This window comes from Xenopus laevis, chromosome 6L, assembly GCF_017654675.1.
Source record: "Xenopus laevis strain J_2021 chromosome 6L, Xenopus_laevis_v10.1, whole genome shotgun sequence".
NCBI lineage: Eukaryota > Metazoa > Chordata > Amphibia > Anura > Pipidae > Xenopus > Xenopus laevis.
The window spans coordinates 159,116,752-159,142,544 of NC_054381.1; the positions used below are offsets into that span (position 1 = coordinate 159,116,752).

At 41.4% G+C, this 25,793-nt stretch overlaps 1 protein-coding gene across 4 annotated transcripts in view; it reads right to left on the reverse strand.

Annotated features, from left to right (window-relative positions):
* tsnare1.L (t-SNARE domain containing 1 L homeolog) overlaps positions 1-25,793 on the reverse strand; it is a 227,984-nt gene that overhangs the window by 87,545 nt on the left and 114,646 nt on the right. For 3 of the 4 annotated variants that reach the window (XM_041566666.1, XM_041566665.1, XM_041566663.1), the window contains 3 exons: positions 12,526-12,616; positions 10,945-11,019; positions 8,467-8,523 (listed from right to left, as the gene is read on the reverse strand). In XM_041566666.1, the coding sequence (XP_041422600.1) occupies positions 8,467-8,523; positions 10,945-11,019; positions 12,526-12,616 (223 nt within the window). The remainder of the gene's footprint in view (positions 1-8,466; positions 8,524-10,944; positions 11,020-12,525; positions 12,617-25,793) is intronic. The other variant, XM_041566664.1, reaches the window with a different exon arrangement.

Sequence of the window (25,793 nt, forward strand, 5' to 3'; positions counted from 1 at the left end):
GAGATCCCATAAAACTATGGCAGCATTGGTATTCCCTGTACTAAGCACAATTCAGCAGGAACAGTCCCCTAAGTTTGCTCATAGTCTGTACAGCGAGATCCCATAAAACTATGGCAGCATAGGTATTCCCTGTACTAAGCACAATTCAGCAGGAACAGTCCCTAAGTTTGCTCATAGTCTGTACAGCGAGATCCCATAAAACTATGGCAGTATAGGTATCCCCTGTACTAAGCACAATTCAGCAAGAACAGTCCCCTAAGTTTGCTCATAGTCTGTACAGAGAGATCCCATAAAACTATGACAGCATAGGTATTCCCCTGTACTAAGCACAATTCAGCAGGAACAGTCCCCTAAGTTTGCTCATAGTCTGTACCGAGAGATCCCATAAAACTATGGCAGCATAGGTATTCCCTGCACTAAGCACAATTCAGCAGGAACAGTCCCCTAAGTTTGCTCATAGTCTGTACAGAGAGATCCCATAAAACTATGGCAGCATAGGTATTCCCTGTACTAAGCACAATTCAGCAGGAACAGCCCCTAAGTTTGCTCATAGTCTGTACAGAGAGATCCCATAAAACTATGGCAGTATAGGTATTCCTTGTACTAAGCACAATTCAGCAGGAACAGCCCCCTAAGTTTGCTCATAGTCTGTACAGAGAGATCCCATAAAACTATGGCAGTATAGGTATTCCCTGTACTAAGCACAATTCAGCAGGAACAGTCCCTAAGTTTGCTCATAGTCTGTACAGAGAGATCCCATAAAACTATGGCAGTATAGGTATTCCTTGTACTAAGCACAATTCAGCAGGAACAGTCCCTAAGTTTGCTCATAGTCTGTACAGAGAGATCCCATAAAACTATGGCAGCATAGGTATTCCCTGTACTAAGCACAATTCAGCAGGAACAGCCCCCTAAGTTTGCTCATAGTCTGTACAGAGAGATCCCATAAAACTATGGCAGCATAGGTATTCCCTGTACTAAGCACAATTCAGCAGGAACAGTCCCTAAGTTTGTTCATAGTTTGCACAGAGAGATCCCATAAAACTATGGCAGCATAGGTATTCCCCTGTACTAAGCACAATTCAGCAGGAACAGCCCAGTATAGAGACTATATATTACAAGTCAAGGAGGAATTACATTGCTCCGTTCACACAATATGTGACAGTACAAATGCACAGTAAGTGTCATACAAGGAGAGTGGAGTTGGGGGGGGGGGCAGGGGTAAGAGTATAAGTGGCAGGACTGTGGGCTCAGAGGGGTATTTATGAAGATGAATGTCGAAGGGTAAAGTCAATGTGGCCGAGAGTAAGTGAAATATGTCAGTGAATAAATCGTCCCAGTTACATTCTCAGGTAATAATGACTCTTTGGCAATTCCCAGCGACACTAACAGGGAGAAATGTGACATTTGGAGGCGTTTGTCTCCCGAGAGAAAAATCTTGGGCAGCAAATGACTGTGTGTGACATGATATTAAGCCTTTGAGACAAGACACTGGGCTGAGAGATTTGATACATTAGTAAGAGAGCAAATAGTGTCCCATTATATAAGTCAGTAGAATCCCTGCATTTCCCCTCACATTACCCACAGTCCTTCCTCATCAAGGTCAGGCCTCCCAATATAAAGAGCTTGTTGTAATGAGATTATCCCCCCTGTCCTCTCGCTGGATCTCCCGTCAGTTCCTTTTGTCCGGATGTGCCGGCGACGCACACGAGAAATGATTTCATATTATATATAATGTTATAAACTGACCCATTTGTGTCCCAAGGTGACACAGCGAATAAGAAATCCCATCCGTTCTCTCACAACAATGGCTTTATCATGTCTGGGGGCACAATCAGTACATGTCCGCAAATAACCGTGAATATTGTAATGGCAACTGGCGTATGAAACCCCCCAAGTGCCACATACGAGGTGAGTTTATGTCACGTGACTGAGAACCTGCAGGAACCCAGGGCAAGCGATAGTATGTGCTCCGACATTAAAGGGAAACTCTGGCTTCATCCTCAGCAATTTCCCAATATATATTCATTAGAAACAGAGTCTATACACATTTATAAATGTAACTGCTGTTGAAAGCAGTGACTGTCTGGAGTGTTTACACTGTCTGCACTGCTGCTTCTAACTCCTGAAACAATGAAGAAAGCGGATTAACAGAGGCAACTATTGCTTCAGGGATTGGACAGTCGTGGATGGAAGAGTCTTGGATGGAGGTCATCTGAGAGAGTAAAAAGAATTAAAGTCTGGCCCAGCAGTGCAGAAAGAGACCAATCTGTTATGTTACTGTTCCTAAATTAAAACTATTTAAGTGTTTTAAAGTAATAAAAATATAATGCAGTGTTGCCCTGCACTGGTAAAACTGATGTGTTTGCTTCAGAAACACTACTATAGTTTATATAAACAAGCTGCTGTGTAGCCATGGGGGCAGCCATTCAAGCACAGGATACACAGTAGATAACAGATAAGTACTACTATAGTTTATATAAACAAGCTGCTGTGTAGCCATGGGGGCAGCCATTCAAGCACAGGATACACAGTAGATAACAGATAAGTACTACTATAGTTTATATAAACAAGCTGCTGTGTAGCCATGGGGGCAGCCATTCAAGCACAGGATATACAGTAGATAACAGATAAGTACTACTATAGTTTATATAAACAAGCTGCTGTGTAGCCATGGGGGCAGCCAATCAAGCACAGGATACACAGTAGATAACAGATAAGTACTACTATAGTTTATATAAATAAGCTGCTGTGTAGCCATGGGGGCAGCCATTCAAGCACAGGATACACAGTAGATAACAGATAAGTACTACTATAGTTTATATAAATAAGCTGCTGTGTAGCCATGGGGGCAGCCATTCAAGCACAGGATACACAGTAGATAACAGATAAGTACTACTATAGTTTATATAAATAAGCTGCTGTGTAGCCATGGGGGCAGCCATTCAAGCACAGGATACACAGTAGATAACAGATAAGTACTACTATAGTTTATATAAATAAGCTGCTGTGTAGCCATGGGGGCAGCCATTCAAAGGAGAAAAGGCTCAGGTTCTCTGTAGACCATAATGGTGTTATCTGTTATGCACTATTTAACCTTTTTTCAATTTCCCCCATTGCTACACAGCAGAACATATAGTTGTTCTGTCTACAAACCTCTTCTCTCCAAGTTCTTTTCCAAGTGGACAATGGAGTATTTCATTACTTTAGTGTTGATTCCACTAACTCTTATTTTGAATCTGATCTTTCGTTGCCTTAAAGGGGCGGTTCACCTTTACATTCACTTTTGGTATGTTATAGAATGGTACAATCTTAGCAGCTTTACATTTGGTCTATATTTTTTCTTTTTTATACTTTTTGAATTATTTGCCTTTTTTTTTTACTCTTTCCAGCTTTCAAATGGGGGTCGCTGACCCCATCTAAAAACAAATGCTCTGTAAGGCTACAAATGTATTGTTATTTTTTATTCCTCCTCTTTCTATCCAGGCCTCTCCTATTCATATTCCAGTCTCTTATTCAAATCAGTGCATGGTTGCTAGGGGAATTTGGACCCTAGCAACCAGACTGCTGACATTACAAACTGGAGAGCTGCTGAATAAAAAGCTAAATAACTCAACAACCACAAATAACGAAAAATAAAAACCAATTGCAAATTGTCTCAGAATATCTCTCTCTACATCATACCCCTTTAATAACATCTCTAGAGAGAGTCTCTCTCATACGACTGCTCGAGTTTGCTCTTCACCCCCAGACTGGCCATTGCTATAAACACGTGTCTCTGTTACTTCTCCCCTCCTCATCCTTCCAGATTGGCTGGGTCAGACCATTCTTTATAAAGGTTACACTAAACCAATCGTAGCTGTCCAATTTCAGCTCCACCTTAAATCTTATCCTAACCTGTAGAAAAGCCGGATGTTTTACTAAATAACGTGACTCCCTGAACCCTCTGAGCAGAGTCTTTCCCTCGTTGTCCCAGTTTAGCGACTATAATGTGTAAAAGTGCAAACAAGTCTTTTCCATCCACAGCCGACGTGATCTCTCTGTTGCTCTGGATACAGCTCAGCACTTTATCCTCATTTGGATTCATTATTCTCTAGGCATTGGCCACAGAGCTGCCGCTTATTTGGCTTCACCTTCTCCTTATCTTTTCCGTTATCGTAACCTTGAACAGAAACGTATCAGATACAACTGGGACACCTTTATGAAACCACTCAGGTCCTCTGCAGGCCCCCCCTATTATATTTAATAACTAGGAGAAAGGCTCTATGTGATTGACAGTTAAAATTATCCCTATTCAATATAAAGATTGATATATAGTGTAGCGCCAATAAACACTATACGTTATTTCCCCAAATAATGAGAAATTAGCAACTTTACATTCATCTCTCATTTAAAGGAGAAGAAAAGGCTAAAAGTAAGTAAGTTTTATCAGAAAGGTCTATATAAATACACCAGTAAACCCTCAAAGTAATGTTGCTCTGAGTCCTCTGTGAAAAGAAACAAACAGAGTTTCTAGAGCTGTTTACTCAAGTATGGTAAAGTATTCTGCAGATTAGTGTTATAGGTCTCAACCTCACTAATTGTGCATGAAGATTGTGAGAAATCATGTGTATAGCTTATTCTTCCTGTTAATTTCTATTTTCTTTACTTTTCTTAACTGCCCTCTGTTTTTCTTTGTTTTTTTTTGTTTTTTATGAGCCACACTTTGGCCAAATGCATGTGTTATAATATTTCCTTTTTGTTTCTTCTTTTCTTTTTTTTGTATACATTGTATACAGATAATGTAAAACTCACTTTGGTTTTATTATCATTTATTGTAAAAGTGTTTGAAAAAATTGTAAATAAAAAAAAAAAAAGACTTAAGAGGGTTATTTACTAAACTCCAAATTTTTCTGAGAATTTAAATAAAAAGAAGTCACATATAGTGTGGCTAATATATTGTCAATGTACGGCTTTCGTAGCTTTCCATCTCCTTTAACCAAATCCATTCAGTTGTGTCTATAGTGAAGGCCCGTTACAAACGACCTCATTAGAGGGTCATTGGTGGACATCAAAAGGCCTTGTGAAAATGCCTTAAAGAGACACCTGAAGGCAGAAAAACCTGCCATTTTTTGTGTAAATGTTGAGGCACAATATAGATTCCAATATAGAGAAAGTCTGTGTAAGTCAAGTCATAGCTTGTGGTCCATATAATATTGGCCTAGACCAGTGATCCCCAACCAGTAGCTCGTGAGTAACATGTTGCTCTCCAACCCCTTGGATGTTGCTCCCAGTGGCCTCAAAGAAGGAGCTTATTTTTGAATTCCAGGCTTGGAGGAAAGTTTTATTTTCATAAAAACCAGGTGCACTGCCAAACAGAGTCTCAATGTAGGTCGACAATTCGCATAGGGGCTACTAAATGGCCAATCACAGCACTTATTTGGCACCCCAAGAACATTTTTTCATGCTTGTTGCTCCCCAACTCCTTTCAAAAGGTTGGAGATCCCTGGCCTAGAGCCTGTAGTGTAGCCCTTGCCCTATGTAGGCCGGTGATTGGAGGCGCATTATTTTACATTTATATGGCTGCTGTATAGAGGGAACCTCGAGACAGTCCAGAGACTTATCATAAGCCAAATACTCTGTGGCTTGTAGCTGACTGTACAAACGAGAAAAGTAGCTGACACTCAGTAGAGACAGTTCGAGCCAATTTTTGTAGACAAATTGTGTCCAACCAGGAACCACGTTCTGTTCTTTTATTTCTGATGAGTCGGCACATAGTGCTGAACTTATTTCGAACACTGAATCTCAAAAACTGGAACGGAAAAAGTTTGACTTTTGAAAAATCAAGTACAGGTATGGGACCCGTTATCCGGAAACCCATTATCCGGAAAGCTCCGAATTAACGAATGGCTGTGTGACATAGAATGGAAATTCGAATGTGAGATTTATCACACCCGGACTATGGAAACGGTCCTAATTCGAATATTCGCCACCTAAAACCTGCCGAGTTTGTGTACAAGTCAATGGCAGAAGTCTGTTGAGCCATTTGGGGATGTTAATAGCCTTCCTGAGGTTTGTTTTTTTTTTCCGGGAGAATAACTCGATTTGTACGAATCGAATGAGTCAAATTTTCCAGTCTAAACCATTAGTTGGAATATTAGACATTTTCTTAAATAACCTCCCAATCGAAATGTGAGTATATTTGAATTAAAAAAAAAATTCAGGTCAAATTCGAAATTTGACCTTTGATAAATATGCCTCTAAGTCTACTGCTATTTGCTGCATATTATTCACCTCCACGAATGGTCTCTTCTTAAAGGGATAGATAGTGTCATGGGAAAACATGTTTTTTTTAAAGACACATCAGTTAAAGTGGACCTGTCACCCAGACACAAAAATCTGTATAGTAAAAGTCCTTTTCAAATTAAACATGAAATCAAATTTCTATTTTTTATTTAAGCATTCATAGCTGTTGTAAACTCATTTAAACATCTCAGCTGTCAATCAAATATTGTCTGCCCCTCCTCTATGCCCGTGGCATAGAGGCGGGGCAGACAATTACTTTCACTTTCAATTCAGCACTTCCTACATGTCACTGCTCTCCCCACATTCCCCCATTCTCTTCACCATTTAATTGTGTAGTCAGGACATGGGGATGGACATCAGGTCCCCCATTCTGGTGCACAAACAAGATTCTGAGATGATACAAGGCTTGTCTTAATAACAGTGACCACAAAATGGCTCCTTCCTGCTTGTTATAATTATGAAATCCAAGACTGAAGGAAACAAGATTCAAATAATTTATGTGGTTTAATTAAAGTTCATTTTCGTTGACGAATCTGATAAAATAGGATTTTGAATAATTTTTTTGGGTGACGGGTCCCCTTTAAAGGAAAACTATACCCCCCAAACAATGTAGGTCTCTATTAAAAGAGTAAAACAGCTCATGTGTAAAACCCGACTTCATGTAAATGAACCATTATCAAAATAATATACTTTTGTAGTAGTATGTGCCATTGGGTAATCATAAATAGAAAATTGCCATTTTAAAAAAATAAGGGCCGCCCCCTGAGATTGTAAGATTCACTGTGCACACATACAAACCACATGTAAGGTCACATGAGCCAATTAACAGGCAGAGTTCTGCCTTTTGCTTCCTCACTTCTTCCTGTTACAGATAGAGCTGCAGTATTTCTGGTCAGGTGATCTCTGAGGCAGCACAGATAGTCACAAAATGGTGGTTCAAGGCAAGAGATGTAAAAGGGCAATATTTATGTAAATATATATTCCAGTTTGGTAAGATTATATCAAATTGAATGACATATTATATAAACTATCTGTTGCTTTAGTATTCATTTTGGGGGTATAGTTTTCCTTTAATAGTGCTGCTCCAGCAGAATACTGCATTTCTCAAAAGAGCAAACTGATTTTTTTTTAGATTTAATTTTGAAATCTGACATGGGGCTAGACATATTGTCAGTTTCCCAGCTGTCCCCAGTCATGTGACTTGTGCTCTGATAAACACCAGTCACTCTTTACTGCAAGTTGGATTGATATCCCCTCCCCCAGCAGCCAATGGGAAGGTAACCAGATAACAGCTCCCTAACACAAGATAACAGCTGCCTGGGAGATTTAAGAACAACACTCAATAGTAAAAACCCATGTCCCACTGAGACACATTCAGTTCCATTGAGTAGGAGAAACAACAGCCTGCCAGAAAGTAGTTCCATCCTAAAGTGCAGGCTCTTTCTGAAATCACATGACCAGGCAAAATGAGCTGAGATGCACCTACACACCAATATTACAACTAAATACACTTGTTGGTTCAGGAATGAAAATTTTATATTGTACAGTGAATTATTTGCAGTGTAATTTAGAAATAAAAACGACATCATAAAAACCAAGTCAGAATCCCTTTAAAGTCAACTCTAAAACTGTATTAAAACCTTTAATAAAAGTGGCCTTGTCTGTACAAAAGTGTATCCATGAGCCCGGCCCACTTTTAGAGACACACATTAAAAGTTTGGGAGTTTTACTTTGAAAGCAGCAAGTAATTTGCAGGTAAAACTTAGTCCCTTTGTAAAATGTATAATGAAGCAATAGAATTCTTAATGAATCAGATGAAAATTGAGCGTAGGACTGGCCAGATATGGGATGACTTTGACGTAGTTGTTCAGCTTAAATATATTGCAATATATGGACAAACACTCCCTGTTTTGTTTAAAGGGTAAGGCATTTTTTAGTAGCAGTAGCACAAAATGTCGCTGTCTTAAATATATTGATAATGGGTTGAGTGCAGAGGACTCTTGTATTTGTCTATATGTATTTTGTGGTCACAGCCTCATTGCACCCCAACCTAATGGTTTTAAAAATTAGTGGTGAGCACAACTTTCCCTTGTTTGTTATATATAATATATATATATATATATATATATATATATATATATATATATATATATATATATATATATTAAAATAGGTTTTTACCTGCTTTATATTCTTCTGCTCGGCACTCAGCAGCGATTTGGACTTGTCTGCAATTTTCTGCGGATGGGAAAGAGGGAGAAGAGACAAACATTACATTTATATTCCATTGGAATATAGCAGAAACAGATTTCCAAGAAACTTTATATATATATATATATATATATATATATATATATATATATATATATATATATATATATATATATATATATATATATATATATATATATATATATATATATATATATATATATATATATATATATATTTCTATTTTACTTATCCCGTGTGTTTGGGCAACTCCAGCCATGTTACACAAATGCAGATTAAAGGATGAAAAAAAAAAAAGCAGTATAAATTCTATGTAAATTGATATTTTGAACATATTAAATGGATGGAATATGGCACATTAACCCTGCGCAACTATACAAGTTACAAAGCATCTCGCCTGTCAGAATAAATAAGAATCAATATAAGTCCATAAAAAGCACAATCCATCCCATTTAATACTAGCGCTTTTTATAAGGAATCAGTGGAACATGCTGGTTAAATGAATCTGACCCGAGAGCTTTATTTATTTGCATATTGCTATTTACTATTTACTCATGCAACATCCATCATCTCTACCAGTAACCCCAGTGACCAACTTACTGGGAGAACAAAAATCCCTTCAGTACAGATTTAAATAAAACCTATTGTCCAACCTGCAGTCTGGATCATAACATAAATATCAATACTGAATAAGTGATTAGTTCCCTGTATAACTCAGCCTGTAGCCTTGTGCCTTTATATGGTCACAGAACAACCCCTCAGTGACTTCTAATATCCTTATCATTTACAGTAGGGGGTACATTATCCCTTATAATACATGAGTGATACACAGAGTTCCCTGTATAACTCAGCCTGCAGCCTTGTGCCTTTATATGGTCACAGAACAACCCCTCAGTGACTTCTAATATCCTTATCATTTACAGTAGGGGGTACATTATCCCTTATAATACATGAGTGATACTCAGAGTTCCCTGTATAACTCAGCCTGCAGCCTTGTGCCTTTATATGGTCACAGAACAACCCCTCAGTGACTTCTAATATCCTTATCATTTACAGTAGGGGGTACATTATCCCTTATAATACATGAGTGATACTCAGAGTTCCCTGTATAACTCAGCCTGCAGCCTTGTGCCTTTATATGGTCACAGAACAACCCCTCGGTGACTTCTAATATCCTTATCATTTACAGTAGGGGGTACATTATCCCTTATAATACATGAGTGATGCTCAGAGTTCCCTGTATAACTCAGCCTGCAGCCTTGTGTCTTTATATGGTCATAGAACAACCCCTCAGTGACTTCTAATATCCTTATCATTTACAGTAGGGGGTACATTATCCCTTATAATACATGAGTGATACTCAGAGTTCCCTGTATAACTCAGCCTGCAGCCTTGTGCCTTTATATGGTCACAGAACAACCCCTCAGTGACTTCTAATATCCTTATCATTTACAGTAGGGGGTACATTATCCCTTATAATACATGAGTGATACTCAAGAGTTCCCTGTATAACTCAGCCTGCAGCCTTGTGCCTTTATATGGTCACAGAACAACCCCTCGGTGACTTCTAATATCCTTATCATTTACAGTAGGGGGTACATTATCCCTTATAATACATGAGTGATGCTCAGAGTTCCCTGTATAACTCAGCCTGCAGCCTTGTGTCTTTATATGGTCATAGAACAACCCCTCAGTGACTTCTAATATCCTTATCATTTACAGTAGGGGGTACATTATCCCTTATAATACATGAGTGATACTCAGAGTTCCCTGTATAACTCAGCCTGCAGCCTTGTGCCTTTATATGGTCACAGAACAACCCCTCAGTGACTTCTAATATCCTTATCATTTACAGTAGGGGGTACATTATCCCTTATAATACATGAGTGATACTCAAGAGTTCCCTGTATAACTCAGCCTGCAGCCTTGTGCCTTTATATGGTCACAGAACAACCCCTCGGTGACTTCTAATATCCTTATCATTTACAGTAGGGGGTACATTATCCCTTATAATACATGAGTGATGCTCAGAGTTCCCTGTATAACTCAGCCTGCAGCCTTGTGTCTTTATATGGTCATAGAACAACCCCTCAGTGACTTCTAATATCCTTATCATTTACAGTAGGGGGTACATTATCCCTTATAATACATGAGTGATACTCAGAGTTCCCTGTATAACTCAGCCTGCAGCCTTGTGCCTTTATATGGTCACAGAACAACCCCTCAGTGACTTCTAATATCCTTATCATTTACAGTAGGGGGTACATTATCCCTTATAATACATGAGTGATACTCAAGAGTTCCCTGTATAACTCAGCCTGCAGCCTGTATTTTTTATGCAGGTTCTTCCTGATTAATGATCTCCATGAAATCAGAGGACAGTACAGGACATAACCAGTGTAGCATCAAGGGGAAGTTCACCCGTACCTTCTGCACGACTCCGTAGCGCTGGATGATATCGGATAACTGGCTTTTTATTCTATCAAGCTGAAGACGATCCTGCTGCAGAACAGACAGACACCATAGTGTTATTACATATGAATGATTTCAGCCTGTCTATAAGCTGCAAAAAGTACATTCATCTCCTTATTAGTAGTAAATAAATAGAGACAAGCTTAATACATGGACAGATTTGCAGGATTACTATTAACAACTCTCATTTCTACATTCAACTGCAGGTATCAGTCGCCGTTTGTTTAGGGAGAGAAACACATAAAAAGAAAGTGATTTATTTCCACTGAGTCTTTATATGTTTGTGCAGGAAGAATAAAGTCACATTCCAGCAGTGAGACACATTATTACACTACAGCGCTGTGAAACATGTCGGCGCTATATAAATACATGTTAATAATAATAACAACAACAACATGAGTGTATGGCTTGGTGGAAATTCAGCAGGAACAGTCCCTAAGTTTGCTCATAGTCTGTACAGAGAGATCCCATAAAACTATGGCAGCATAGGTATTCCCTGTACTAAGCACAATTCAGCAGGAACAGTCCCTAAGTTTGCTCATAGTCTGTACAGAGAGATCCCATAAAACTATGGCAGCATAGGTATTCCCTGTACTAAGCACAATTCAGCAGGAACAGTCCCTAAGTTTGCTCATAGTCTGTACAGAGAGATCCCATAAAACTATGGCAGCATAGGTATTCCCTGTACTAAGCACAATTCAGCAGGAACAGTCCCTAAGTTTGCTCATAGTCTGTACAGAGAGATCCCATAAAACTATGGCAGCATAGGTATTCCCTGTACTAAGCACAATTCAGCAGGAACAGTCACTAAGTTTGCTCATAGTCTGTACAGAGAGATCCCATAAAACTATGGCAGCATAGGTATTCCCTGTACTAAGCACAATTCAGCAGGAACAGCCCCCTAAGTTTGCTCATAGTCTGTACAGAGAGATCCCATAAAACTATGACAGCATAGGTATTCCCCTGTACTAAGCACAATTCAGCAGGAACAGTCCCCTAAGTTTGCTCATAGTCTGTACAGAGAGATCCCATAAAACTATGGCAGCATAGGTATTCCTCTGTACTAAGCACAATTCAGCAGGAACAGTCTCCTAGGTTTGCTCATAGTCTGTACAGAGAGATCCCATAAAACTATGGCAACATAGGTATTCCCTGTACTAAGCACAATTCAGCAGGAACAGCCCCCTAAGTTTGCTCATAGTCTGTACAGAGAGATTACATAAAACTATGGCAGCATAGGTATTCCCTGTACTAAGCACAATTCAGCAGGAACAGCCCCTAAATTTGCTCATAGTCTGTACAGAGAGATCCCATAAAACTATGGCAGCATAGGTATTCCCTGTACTAAGCACAATTCAGCAGGAACAGCCCCATGGTTTTCTTTCTGTGAATAGGTGCACATTATAAAATGTTGCCAATATGTGTAATCCACTGCACTGAGCATAGTTCTGCTATAAAAGAACATGTTCCAAACAGAGAATTGTGTGCTGACAAGCAATACAAGAGAAAATTAGAAAAACGGTTTGTTTCACTCACCCGAGACGACCCCCGAACAAACTCGGACAGTTGGCGAATGGATTTGGTGCTGGAAGTGATAGTGTTATTGGTTTCTTGCTGAGTGGAATGGCTGTGAAACAAGAAGAGTAACAATTAGAATAGTACCAAATGAAGTTTATTATAATGACTCCGGTGCTAGACAAGCCCAGTCAGTATAAGGCACTAGAATGTTGGGGTGAATAAGAAGAAGAAAGGAGTATAAATAAAATACTATAATCTGAGGGTCACTTCCCAATTATAGGCTTCATATCAGCGTCACTAGTTACCTGCAGATTCCCTTTTGGGTTTCTCTGTGGCACCAGGGCAAGGACAGAAGTAAAAACCCACATAATCTTAATTACGTGACTGGGCCCCACAAGTCACACTTATCTGCATGTTTATCCCTTACAGACAGCTGCCCCATCCCATGTATTATCCAAAGCCTCCCATTGTGCTTCCCACTCATTTCCTATTCACACACAGCACCAACACCATCAGGGAGTATTACTGAGGGGCAAAAAAAAGTGACTTGCGGGTAGTGAAGGGGATAAAATATACTGGCGAGTGGGCAGGGCTGGGCGGGACATGGGAGGTTTTTTGTATAATGGGGAGTGGCTGTGGTGGATGAGGGGTCGTGGCTGCGGTGTGTGAGGGGTCGTGGCTGCGGTGTGTGAGGGGTCGTGGCTGTTGTGCATTAGGGATGTGGCTGTGGTGGGTGAGGGGTCGTGGCTGTGGTGGATGAGGGGTCGTGGCTGTGGAGGATGAGGGGTCGTGGCTGTGGTGGATGAGGGGTCGTGGCTGTGGTGGATGAGGGGTCGTGGCTGTAGGTATGTAGGCATTTTTTTCCAATCAGGGTCCCATTCCCCTTGTCAGCAGGATCCTCTGCCCACGGCACCAGGTTGATAATTACTGTCCCACTAATTTAGCAGTACGAGGTCCTGTGAATTTTAAAAGTGTCCCTGCCCGGCAATGAATTAGTGCTTTAAAGGGCTGGTTCACTTTTAGTATGTTATACAATGGCTGATTCTAAACAACTTCATTATTTTTTGTTTATAGTTCTTTAATTATTTGCCTTTGTCTTCTGACTCTTTCCAGTTTTCAAATGGGGGTCACTGACCCCATCTTAAAAAAACCCCCAAATGCTCTGTAAGGCTACAAATATATTGTTATTGTTACTTTTTATTATTCATCTTTCTATTCAGGCCTCTCCTATTCATATTCCAGTCTCTTATTCAAATCACTGCATGGTTGCTAGGGGAATTTGGACCTTAGCAACCAGACTGCTGAACTTACAAACTGGAGAGCTGCTGAATAAAAAGCTAAATAACTCAAAAAGCACAAATAATAAAAAATGAAAACCAATTACAAATTGTCTCAGAATATCACTCTCTACATCATACTGACAGTTAATTTAAAGGTGAACAATCCCTTCAAACCAATTCCCAGGTTCCACGGGACAGAACAAGCACAGTAGGCTAAACACATGTGTTGGCTACCAGTGTAAATGCTGTGGTTGCCCAATCACCACGTGCCGAAAGTTATGAAGTCTCGAAGCACCGAAAAGACCCGAAGTCACGAAAACAGACAAAGTTGAAGTCCAAAAGCAGCGAGTTCAATTCTACTGAACACCAATGTGTGTATTTTTATATTTGTTTAATCCCCTGGCCACCAATGTATTATTTAATACTCTATAGGCCCCTGCCATCAATGTTCTTTTAAAAAATATTCTTCAGGGCCCCAATTTTTTTTTATATGTAAAGGGGGCCCTGGCGCGTTTTTTTTTTTTTTTTTAAATGTTCTTTGGGGCACCAATTTTTCTTTACTTGTAAGGGGGGGCTCTGGCACTAATCTTTTTAAAAAAAACTTTTATGGGGGGCCCTGGCCCTAAATGCTTTTTTTTTTTTTTAACTTATAGGGGGGCCCTAGTCCCCAATAGCTTTTTATAACTTGTGTGTGTGGGTCTGGGGGCCCTGTGAATTATAACAGCGGCCCTGATCCCTAGTAAGAAATAAGTACAAATGAGTGTAGCCAGTCGGTGGGATGAGGTGCAAGCCCTGGGCTAGGGTCACACTACAGGTGGCCAGTCCACGGCAGCAGATGGGGGGCACTATGGGTGGCACAGAGGAGATACTGCGTGACGTGATGATTCTCATGTTTTATCTATAGGAACAGAAGCCATTGTGGTGTTTATTCCCAGCAGTGACACTTACCTACATGAATAATAGAGAGAGACACAATCAATGGCCATAGCCGTATAGAGAGTCCAGTTACCCCTCTGGCTAATAATGGCAGAGACCCCCCCCAAACTAAATGTGTATTTGTTCTCATCTCAGATAATGACTGAAACATCACTGCATTGGCGCATTTAGTTACTGTATCAGGACTGGAATGTTAATCTGATAGAAAGGGGAAAGCGCGGCATTATGGGTAATAGAAATGGAGCCAGATGCCCCCCAAAAGAGCGTTTAACCAGCGGCTCCCTGAGAGCAGCACCGGAGAGCTCATTAAACAGAAATAACGAGAGGAAATTCACATTGTTCAGCAAGTTCCCTTCATTTAATAAAGAAGAGTCAAAAGAGATTTCATTATGGTGATTATTAGTGAGGAGTTAATTACAGAGAGGTATAGCGGGGGGACTGTTAAATAAACAGCAGCCAGTGAATTACGCACGGCTCTTAGTCTGCTGGGAAGCAAAGGGAGGCTAAATCAGACCAACTGCATCAGGGGCACCAATACGGCAAATAGCACCCACACCCATCCAGCTGCCACTATGGGGAGAGGCTGAAATATCAAGCAAAATTATTGTCTAGCAAAGCTGCCCTCCCTCATTAAAGGGGTTGTGTGCCTTTAAATTAACTGTTAGTATGATTTAGAGAGGGATATTCTGATTTAATTTTTCATTATTTGTGTTTTTTTTTACTTATTTAGCTTTTTATTCAGCAGCTCTCCAGTTTGCAAGTTCAGCAGTCTGGTTGTTAGGGTCCAAATTCCCCTAGCAACCATGCACTGATTTGAATAAGAGACTGGAATATGAATAGGAGAGGCCTGAATAGAAAGATGAGTAATAAAAAGTAGCAATAACAATACATTTGTAGCCTAACAGAGCATTTGTTTTTTTCAGATGGGGTCAGTGACCCCTATTTGAAAGCTGGAAAGAGTGGGACGACAGCAAATAATTAAAAAAATAATGAAGGCTAACTGAAAAGTTGCTTAGAATTAGCCATTCTAGAACATACAAAACGTTCCGTTAAAGGTGCACAATCCCCTTTAAAGTTACAACTGTCGATATGCATGTGACTGTATTTAGTGGTATAAAGCAGGTCGCATCAAGATTAAGGGGATAGGTTAGGGGGCAGATTTATTAAGGTGTTTTCCCAGCAAACAATCAAGTTTTTGAGGAAAATAGATATTTAAAAAAAAAAATAGATGAAGACTAATTGTAAAGTTGCTTAGAATGAGGCATTGTATAAGAAAGGCTCCCATTTAGCAGCATTGCTGCAGTATATACAGGCTGCTCTCATACACACACACCAGTATGTGACACAAAGGGAAAGGAATAGAGAGCAGCCAGTTATCTCTCACAGTGGGATTGTATCTCTCACAGCACTTTCCCTTGTGGCCTGTGGGTGGCGCTGTGAGATCTGCAGAGAGAGGAGCTGAACGATCAGATGAATCAGTTGGAATCTGCCCACATGTTTCTGTGGCAACAAGTGCAGGTATTTACGGCAATCACCTGTATTTAATGGCTACACTGGGACTCTGCACCTCTCCTTTATCTGCCACAATAATGACACTCACACATGCCCCTGCCCTCCCTACACACACACCTCACACTCATTGATACAACTATAGCCGCGAAACCCCTGCACACACATTAACACTAACACACACTCACACACACTAATGCACACACACACTCATGCACACTAACGCACACACACAGACACACACACACAGACACACACACACACACATATGAACACAAGCAGCACCTCTGGGTCCATCTATACAGTGACTCTCAGCAATTTCAATTTAGACTTTATTATTCACTCTTTCTGACCTTAAATTTAGGGATGCACCTAATCCACTATTTTGGAATCGGCCGAAATCCCGAATCCTTCACGAAAGATTCGGCCGAATACAGAACTGAACCGGAACCCTAATTTGCATATGCAAATTAGGGGTGGGAAGGGGAAAACATTTTTTACTTCCTTGTTTTGTGACAAAAAGTCACGCGATTCCCTCCCCGCCCCTAATTTGCATATGCAAATTGGGTTTTAGATTCGGTTTGGCCAGTCAGAAGGATTCGGTGCATCCCTACTTAAATTGCCTTTAAACACTTTTCTGTCTGGAATGAGCCCAACTGGTTGCCAAACCTGTGCTGTGATGTCAGACACGGGATCCGTTATCCAGAAACCTGTCGCTGTGAAATGTAACAAAGTCATTTTCTCTATTGAAATTAGCTTAACGTCGTTGCAGTTTGTCTGTATTAAGAAGCTGCGCATGCTCATCCATTGGGGCGTATGGAGCCTCATTAGATTCGCTCAACATCAACATGAGTTTCTAGTGCAAAGTATTTTCCAAACCTGCCCCCAATTGAGATTGGACTGATTTTTGGACAGATATCGGCCCAGTGATGGGCCCCAAGCACAAGCATTGTCAGTTCAAAGCTGCCCGTGTGGCTCATTACTAGCAGCTCTTTCTTGGAGAATTAGACGGTACCAAAATCTACAAAAAACACAAAGTTTCATTTTTTTTTATCCAGTGGATAAAGGAACTTTCATTTAAAGGAACAGAGTAGGGGGTTCATCACAGTGAGGACAGTGAGGTTGGGGAATGCACTGCCGGGTGATGATTCAGTTAATGACTATAAGAGGGACTTGGATGATTTCTTGGACAGACATAATACAAAGGCTATTGTGATACTAAACTCTATAGTTAGTATAGATATGGGTATATATCATTTATGTGACAGTAGGGAGGGGTGTGTGTATGGGGCTGGGTTTTCATTTGGAGGGGTTGGACTTGATGGACTTTGTCTTTTTTCAACCTGATGTAACTAACTATGTAACTAAGTAACTAACTATGTAACTGTGTAACTATGTAACTAACTATGTAACTAATTATGTAACTGTATAGCTAATTATGTAACTAATTATGTAACTAATTCTGTAACTGTGTAACTAACTGTATAACTAACTGTGTAACTAACTGTGTAACTAACTGTGTAACTAACTATGTAACTAACTATGTAACTGTGTAACTAACTGTGTAACTAACTACGTAACTAACTATGTAACTGTGTAACCAACTATGTAACCAACTATGTAAACAACTATGTAACGAGAAACTGTGTAGGAATAATTACACAAGGGTTGAACAGATTTGTGACATACCTGACAGTCTTTCGGGTGAAAACCAGACAGGTGACAAACAACCCTAGGGGTCACACACAACCTACACAACCTGCTCCTGACGCCTCACGTACTGCCCGTTACACCCCGGCTGCTGCTTTCTTTTGTTTATGAGATAAATAATCTGATAAAGCGGGAGGCAAGATCCACTCCTTTTCATTTAATAAACATATAAAAAACCAAATTAATTTGGAGAGTCTCTTCCAATCACAGCGGCGCTGCCCCAGACTTACATTAAAGGCTCCCCAGGATATTATTGCTTTACTGTCCGTGTCATTAGTATTCATGTTCTACTCCACACACACAGGCTTTAAAGGCAAAATAAACCTCATTCTGTCACAGCACAAAGCACACATATCACCGGCTGGTTAAGGCTACAGTAAGTTTGTCCAGATGCGACGCAGACTGAAATGCTGCATCTGTCAGACCGTGCGGCTGTGGCCTCAGAAGATCCGAGGCAGGAGCAGAGACGAGTATTATATGACATGTGTGTATCCAGAGTGTAAGTGTGACATTGTTGTGTGTATGTGTGTATGACATGAATTATATGTGACATTCTCATCAATGAGAAACAGGAGGTCTGTGTGCTCCCCGGCACCATTACAACTGTCACGGCCTCCGGCAACACTATGTGACATGTTGGCTGCTCAGCTAAATATCTACTCACACAATCTGTCTAGTACTATATATATATATATACACACACACATATACATATATATATACATATACACACACACAGACTGGGAAAGCTTCTCCCACTCACTGAGGAACCTTACACACAGCCTGTACACTGCCCTACACACCAACCACTCCATTCCTATTTGCTTAAAGGGGTTCAGCTTTACATTAACTGTTAGTATCATGTAGAGAGGGATATTCTGAGACTAATTTCATTTTTTTATTATTTGTGGTTTTTGACTTATTTAGCTTTTTATTCAGCAGCTCTAATTTGGAGCTTTCTAGGTAACAGGTTTCTGGATAACAGATCCCATACCTGTACTGCTTTTAATAACAATTTGAATGGCACTCTCTTTACTTTTGGTTCTTGGGTTTTCCCGTGCGTATGTTTGTGCAGAGACTTTGCAAGTGACCCTGGCAGTGCCCATGTTGGGGCAATGGAGCCCCTGAACTGGTAGAAGAAAGCAAAGGTGGGCTGCTCAGCTAGAGACAGAGAAGTCCTTATAGGATTTTTTATGGTGTAATTTTTATATCTAAATGACACTGTTTACACTGCAAATAATTCACTGTACAATATAAAATGTCATTCCTGAACCAGCAAGTGTATTTAGTTGTAATATTGGTGTGTAGGTGCATCTCAGGTCATTTTGCCTGGTCATGTGATTTCAGAAAGAGCCAGCACTTTAGGAGAGAAATGCTTTCTGGCAGGCTGTAGTTTCTCCTACTCAATGTAACTGAATGTGTCTCAGTGGGACCTGGATTTTACTATTGAGTGCTGTTCTTAGATCTACCAGGCAGCTGTTATATTGTGTTAGGGAGCTGCTATCTGGTTACCTTCCCATTGTTCAGTTTATCAGAGCAGAAATCACATGACTGGGGGGACCTGGGAAACTGACAATGGGGGTCATTTATAAACACTGGGCAAATTTGCACATGGGCAGATACCCATAGCAACCAATCAGATGACTGCTTTCATTGTTTTCCTTGCAGCTGACTGATAAAAGCTTCTCACTGATTGGTTACAATGGATTACTGCCCAGGTGCAAATTTGCCCAGTGTTTATAAATAAGCCCCAATATGTCTAGCCACATGTCAGATTTCAACATTAAATATAAAAAAAATTCTCTTTTGAGAAATAAATTTCAGTGCAGAATTCTGCTGGATTAGCACTATTAACTGATGTGTTTTGAAAAAAAAAATGACAGTATCCCTTTATGGAATGAAACAGAGAACTCCAGCCCACAACACCGGGAACTCACCCAAATGTGTTGGGCACAAGCTGTCACGTATCAGTCACACAGATTGGATTGAAGGCTCATGGGCCCAGTCCAAAACGTGGGGGAACCAGGAGCTGAGGACTGAGTCTTAAAATCAGTTCTGGCACTCGGCCCATGTTTGGGGTTTGGTTTCTGTAACAAATGATTATAAACTCCTCAGCGCTCAAGAACCAGCACCATCTCCCCAATATGTTAAAGTTCAGGCTTGATGGGAAAGAACCCCAAAATTCACAAATCATTTCCCATGATAAAACATTCACCATTGCTGATTAATTATTATTAGTGATGCACCAAATCCACCGTGAAAGATTCGGCTGAAAACTGAACTGAATCATTATCTGTATATGCAAATTAGAGGCAAAATATCTGTATATGCAAATTAGAGGCAAAAAGGGAAAAAGTGGGAACATTTTTTTTATTTGCTTGTTTTTGTGACGAAAAGTCTTGTGGTTTCCGTGCATAATTTGCATATGCAAATTAGGGTTTGGTTCGGCCAGGCACAAAGATTTGCCCAAATCTGGCCAAATCCTGGATTCGGAGTATCCCTAATTATTATTCACATTCCCACCTATTGCTCGTGTAATGACAAAGCTAAAGAGCCACTAAACAAAGCTGCTCCCCAGTTGGTACTTCCAGGACAGACTCTCTGGTGCCCTAGTCTGGGGGGAACCGTTCGGGCCCTAGTCTGGGGGGAACCGTTCGGGCCCTAGTCTGGGGGGAACCGTTCGGGCCCTAGTCTGGGGGGAACCGTTCGGGCCCTAGTCTGGGGGGAACCGTTCGGGCCCTAGTCTGGGGGGAACCGTTCGGGCCCTAGTCTGGGGGGAACCGTTCGGGCCCTAGTCTGGGGGGAACCGTTCGGGCCATAGTCTGGGGGAACAGTTCGGGCCATAGTCTGGGGGAACAGTTCGGGCCATAGTCTGGGGGAACAGTTCGGGCCATAGTCTGGGGGAACAGTTCGGCCATAGTCTGGGGGAACAGTTCGGGCCATAGTCTGGGGGAACAGTTCGGGCCATAGTCTGGGGGAACAGTTCGGGCCATAGTCTGGGGGAACAGTTCGGGCCATAGTCTCGGGGAACAGTTCGGGCCATAGTCTGGGGGAACAGTTCGTCCCATAGTCTGGGGGAACAGTTCGGGCCCTAGTCCGGGGGAACAGTTCGGCCCTAGTCCGGGGAAACAGTTCGGGCCCTAGTCCGGGGGAACAGTTCGGCCCTAGTCCGGGGAAACAGTTCGGGCCCTAGTCCGGGGGAACAGTTCGGGCCCTAGTCCGGGGGAACAGTTAGTGCCATAGTCTGGCGGAAAGGGGTAATACAGTTATTGCTTTTCTTACAATAAGGAAAGGTTCTGGAACAGGGAAAGGACTTGCCCGAATACATTATTTCTGGAATGTAAACCCCCAAATGAAATTCATCTTAGCATTTTAAAAGTACTATAAATAATTGCAGTCAGAAGCATTAACTGTCCAAACCCAACAGGGCAAGTGCTTGGGAGTTTCTGCCATGAAGCATTAAAGGATTGTTCACCTTTCAATGAACTGTTAGTATGATGTAGAGAGGGATATTCTGAGACAATTTGTAATTGGTTTTCATTTTTTATTATTTATGGTTTTGAGTTATTTAGCTTTTTATTCAGCCATCTGGTTGCTATGGTCCAAATTCCCCTAGCAACCATGCACTGATTTGAATAAGAGACTGGAATATGAATAGGAGAGGCCTGAATAGAAATAGGAGATTGAAAAAGAACAAAAAACAATTAATATGAAGGCTTACCGAGAATTTGTTTTCTAGATGGGGTCAGTGACCCCCATTTTAAAGCTGGAAAGAGTCATAAAAAAAGGCAAATCAGTCAAAAACTAAATATAAATAATGAAGACCAATCGTAAATTTGCTTACAATTGGCAATTCTATAAAATAATAAAAGTTAACTTTAAGATGAAGCACCCCTTTAATACAACTGTAGAAGACTCAATAGTTACAAATAATCTTACAGGCTAAACAGAGGAATGACTCAATGCAGATAAGTATCTTCAAAAATCCCTCTAAAATCAATGCGTGAGCAGCATAAAGCCTAAAAGCAATTAATTACTCTGCCTTGTTATCCAACGTATAATGCTGAGACTTCTTGTTTTATGTAGAGAACAGTCTGTAATTGTAATCAAACAATTGTGTCTAAATGGGCACACAGCTATAGGTCCTTGTGTTCGAAATATACTTTGTATTTGGAAAGATGTAATTCCAAAATTAATTAATTGATTACATTTGTCTAGAAATCTGACTTTAAGCACAAATCCCCTGGTAAATTACAGCCATAAGGGATTAATAACAAGCAGTGATATAAAGAATTGGTATCAGGTATCAACTCATATTTTGTTATACAGATAGCTAGAATCTCAGCTGCCATAAAGCAGGACAGGACTGCTGCTTACAATGGGGATCAGATAGGATCTGTGCAGCCACTGGGACAGAATGTTCTGTTATACAGATAGCTAGAATCTCAGCTGCCATAAAGCAGGACAGGACTGCTGCTTACAATGGGGATCAGATAGGATCTGTGCAGCCACTGGGACAGAATGTTCTGTTATACAGATAGCTAGAATCTCAGCCATAAAGCAGGACAGGACTGCTGCTTACAATGGGGATCAGATAGGATCTGTGCAGCCACTGGGACAGAATGTTCTGTTATACAGATAGCTAGAATCTCAGCTGCCATAAAGCAGGACAGGACTGCTGCTTACAATGGGGATCAGATAGGATCTGTGCAGCCACTGGGACAGAATGTTCTGTTATACAGATAGCTAGAATCTCAGCTGCCATAAAGCAGGACAGGACTGCTGCTTACAATGGGGATCAGATATGATCTGTGCAGCCACTGGGACAGAATGCTCTGTTATACAGATAGCTAGAATCTCAGCTGCCATAAAGCAGGACAGGACCACCCAATAACTGTGCCATATGAAATTGTTTGGTCCTGTTAATACTTACAATATTTCATTTCTAGCACAACACGTAATTATCAAAGGAATCTTTAAGGATACGAGAGTTTGGGCTCCACATAAAGCAGCCAGATGGCGTCTCTTTGTCACCGGGTTTATATAGACTAAACTTTAGATTTATCCAAAATTAAAACAAGTACTAAACACACAGAAGGCACCAATGTGTCAGTCAGGAGCCACTTACTGAACTAGAAAAGTTTTGTGGATCTTCAGTAACTGCATTCTGTATAATCGCCTTTAATGCTTCACTAAATACATTTTATTGGTTACAGAACTGATCTGTGAGCTCTATGGAGATCAGTCTTGCAGGCTACATCTTCCAACCTCCTAAATGGAACCCAACACCCCTGAAATGCTCCTCCAAATGCCGAGAGGGCCACTATGCAGGTGACTTACCACTGATTGGGTAACCAGGCAAAACTCTTCTGGAGCCCTCTATGCCCGTGTCTGCACACTTGTTAAAATTGGGAAGGGGAGTCTATCTCAAGTCCAGCTCAAGTAGTAGGTGGACCTACATCACTACATCACTATAATGGAAGCTTACAGGGGAGGGGCACAGAGTCTGTAAACCAATTAGTGGGTGGGACTTGATCACTGATGAAAGCTTAAAGGGGAGGGGCATGGAGTCTGTAAACCAATTAGTGGGTGGGACTAGATCACTGATGAAAGCTTAAAGGGGAGGGGCATGGAGTCTGTAAACCAAGTAGTGGGTGAAACTAGATCACTTTAATGGAAAATACAAGGGGAAGCGCACGGAGTCTGTAAACCAAGTAGTAGGTGGGACTAGATCACTCTAATGGAAGCTTACTGGGGAGGGGCACCAAGTAGTGGGTGGGACAAGATCACTGATGGAAGCTTAAAGGGGAGGGGCACCAAGTAGTGGGTGGGACAAGATCACTGATGGAAGCTTAAAGGGGAGGGGCATGGAGTCTGTAAACCAATTAGTGGGTGGGACTAGATCACTGATGAAAGCATAAAGGGGAGGGGCATGGAGTCTGTAAACCAATTAGTGGGTGGGACTAGATCACTGATGAAAGCTTAAAGGGGAGGGGCATGGAGTCTGTAAAACAAGTAGTGGGTGGGACTAGATCACTGATGAAAGCTTAAAGGGGAGGGGCATTGAGTCTGTAAACCAAGTAGTGGGTGGGGCTAGATCACTTATGAAAGCTTAAAGGGGAGGGGCATGGAGTCTGTAAACCAAGTAGTGGGTGGGACAAGATCACTGATGGAAGCTTAAAGGGGAGGGGCATGGAGTCTGTAAACCAAGTAGTGGGTGGGACAAGATCACTGATGGAAGCTTAAAGGGGAAGCGCACAGAGTCTGTAAACCAAGTAGTAGGTGGGACTAGATCACTCTAATGGAAGCTTACAGGGGAGGGGCACCAAGTAGTGGGTGGGACAAGATCACTGATGGAAGCTTAAAGGGGAGGGGCATGGAGTCTGTAAACCAGGGGTCCCCAACCTTTTTTACCCGTGAGTCACATGCAAATGTAAAAAGAGTTGGGGAGCAACACAAGTGGGGTGCCACCGTGGGGTGCCAAATAAAGGCTGTGATTGGCTATTTGGTAGCCCCTATGTGGACTGGAAGCCTACAGGAGGCTTTACTTGGCTCTATACATAGTCTTTATGCAATTAAAACTTGCCTCCAAGCCAGAAATTCAAAAATAATCACCGCTTTGAGGGCACTGAGAGCAACATTCAAGGGGTTGGAGAGCAACATGTTGCTCGCGAGCTACTGGTTGGGGATCACTGCTGTAAACCAATTAGTGGGTGGGACTAGATCACTGATGGAAGCTTAAAGGGGAGGGGCATGGAGTCTGTAAACCAAGTAGTGGGTGAAACTACATCACTCTAATGGAAAATACAAGGGGAAGGGCACGGAGCCTGTAAGCCAAGTAGTGGGTGGGATTAGTTCACTCTAATGGAAGTTTACAGGGGAGGAGCACCAAGCAGTGGGTGGGAGTAGATCACTGATGGAAGCTTACAGGGGAGAGGCATGGAGTCTGTAAACCAAGACATGGGTGAAACTAGATCAATCTAATGGTCCAGTTTACAGGAGAGGGACATGGGACTGTGCAGCAGTGGGTGGGACTAGAACAATGATGGCCGCTTACAGGGGAGGGCAAAGGAGTCTGTGACTCACACAGTGGGAGGGACTATAACACAATGATGGTGGCACAATGAAGCTTACTTGGGACAAAGTATATAACTCAACATCTACATCACCGGCCCACTAGCTGTAATTAAACTTCCACAACTCCCCGACAGCCTTCAGTGGTCTGTAAAATGCTATGGATAGTAATATGCCCCCACCTGGAAGGGTGGGGGTGCTGAGCTGTGCTCCAGGTAAGGCTGTGCAGAACATGGAGGAGATTATACTTGCTGGAGAGGTGGATAACGGGGTCGTGTAATACACAAAGGGTTGCCATGCCTCCATGTAACAATTTTCCAATTGTGGCCTTTACATTTAGTATTAGGGAGGTGCAGGCATTGGGCCTTTATTAATCTTTATTAAGATTCTGTAGAAATCCCAAGCCGGAGCTTTTGTTCCCACACAGCAGAGCCTGACACGCTATACGCAGCCCTGAGAAATGCGAGTGTGCAGCACGGAGCCTGGTGACAAGACAGTGACATGCTTTGTGTGGGAGAATGATTGCACTGAAGTGAGTAACAATGAGAGTCATTCCTGGGGAGCCTTATTGCACTCGGCATGTCCTTATATTGAATATCACCCCCTCATCTCTGACAGCACAAACACCCAATTAATATCACAGCTTAAGTTTCCCTTTACAAACACAGTGGAATTGCCCCAGGCACTCATATCCTATTATGTATATTACCCAGTCAGGCAATCGACTCCTGATGTTTGTGACTGTCATAGGAAGCTTGGATTGTAAGCTCTGGTGGC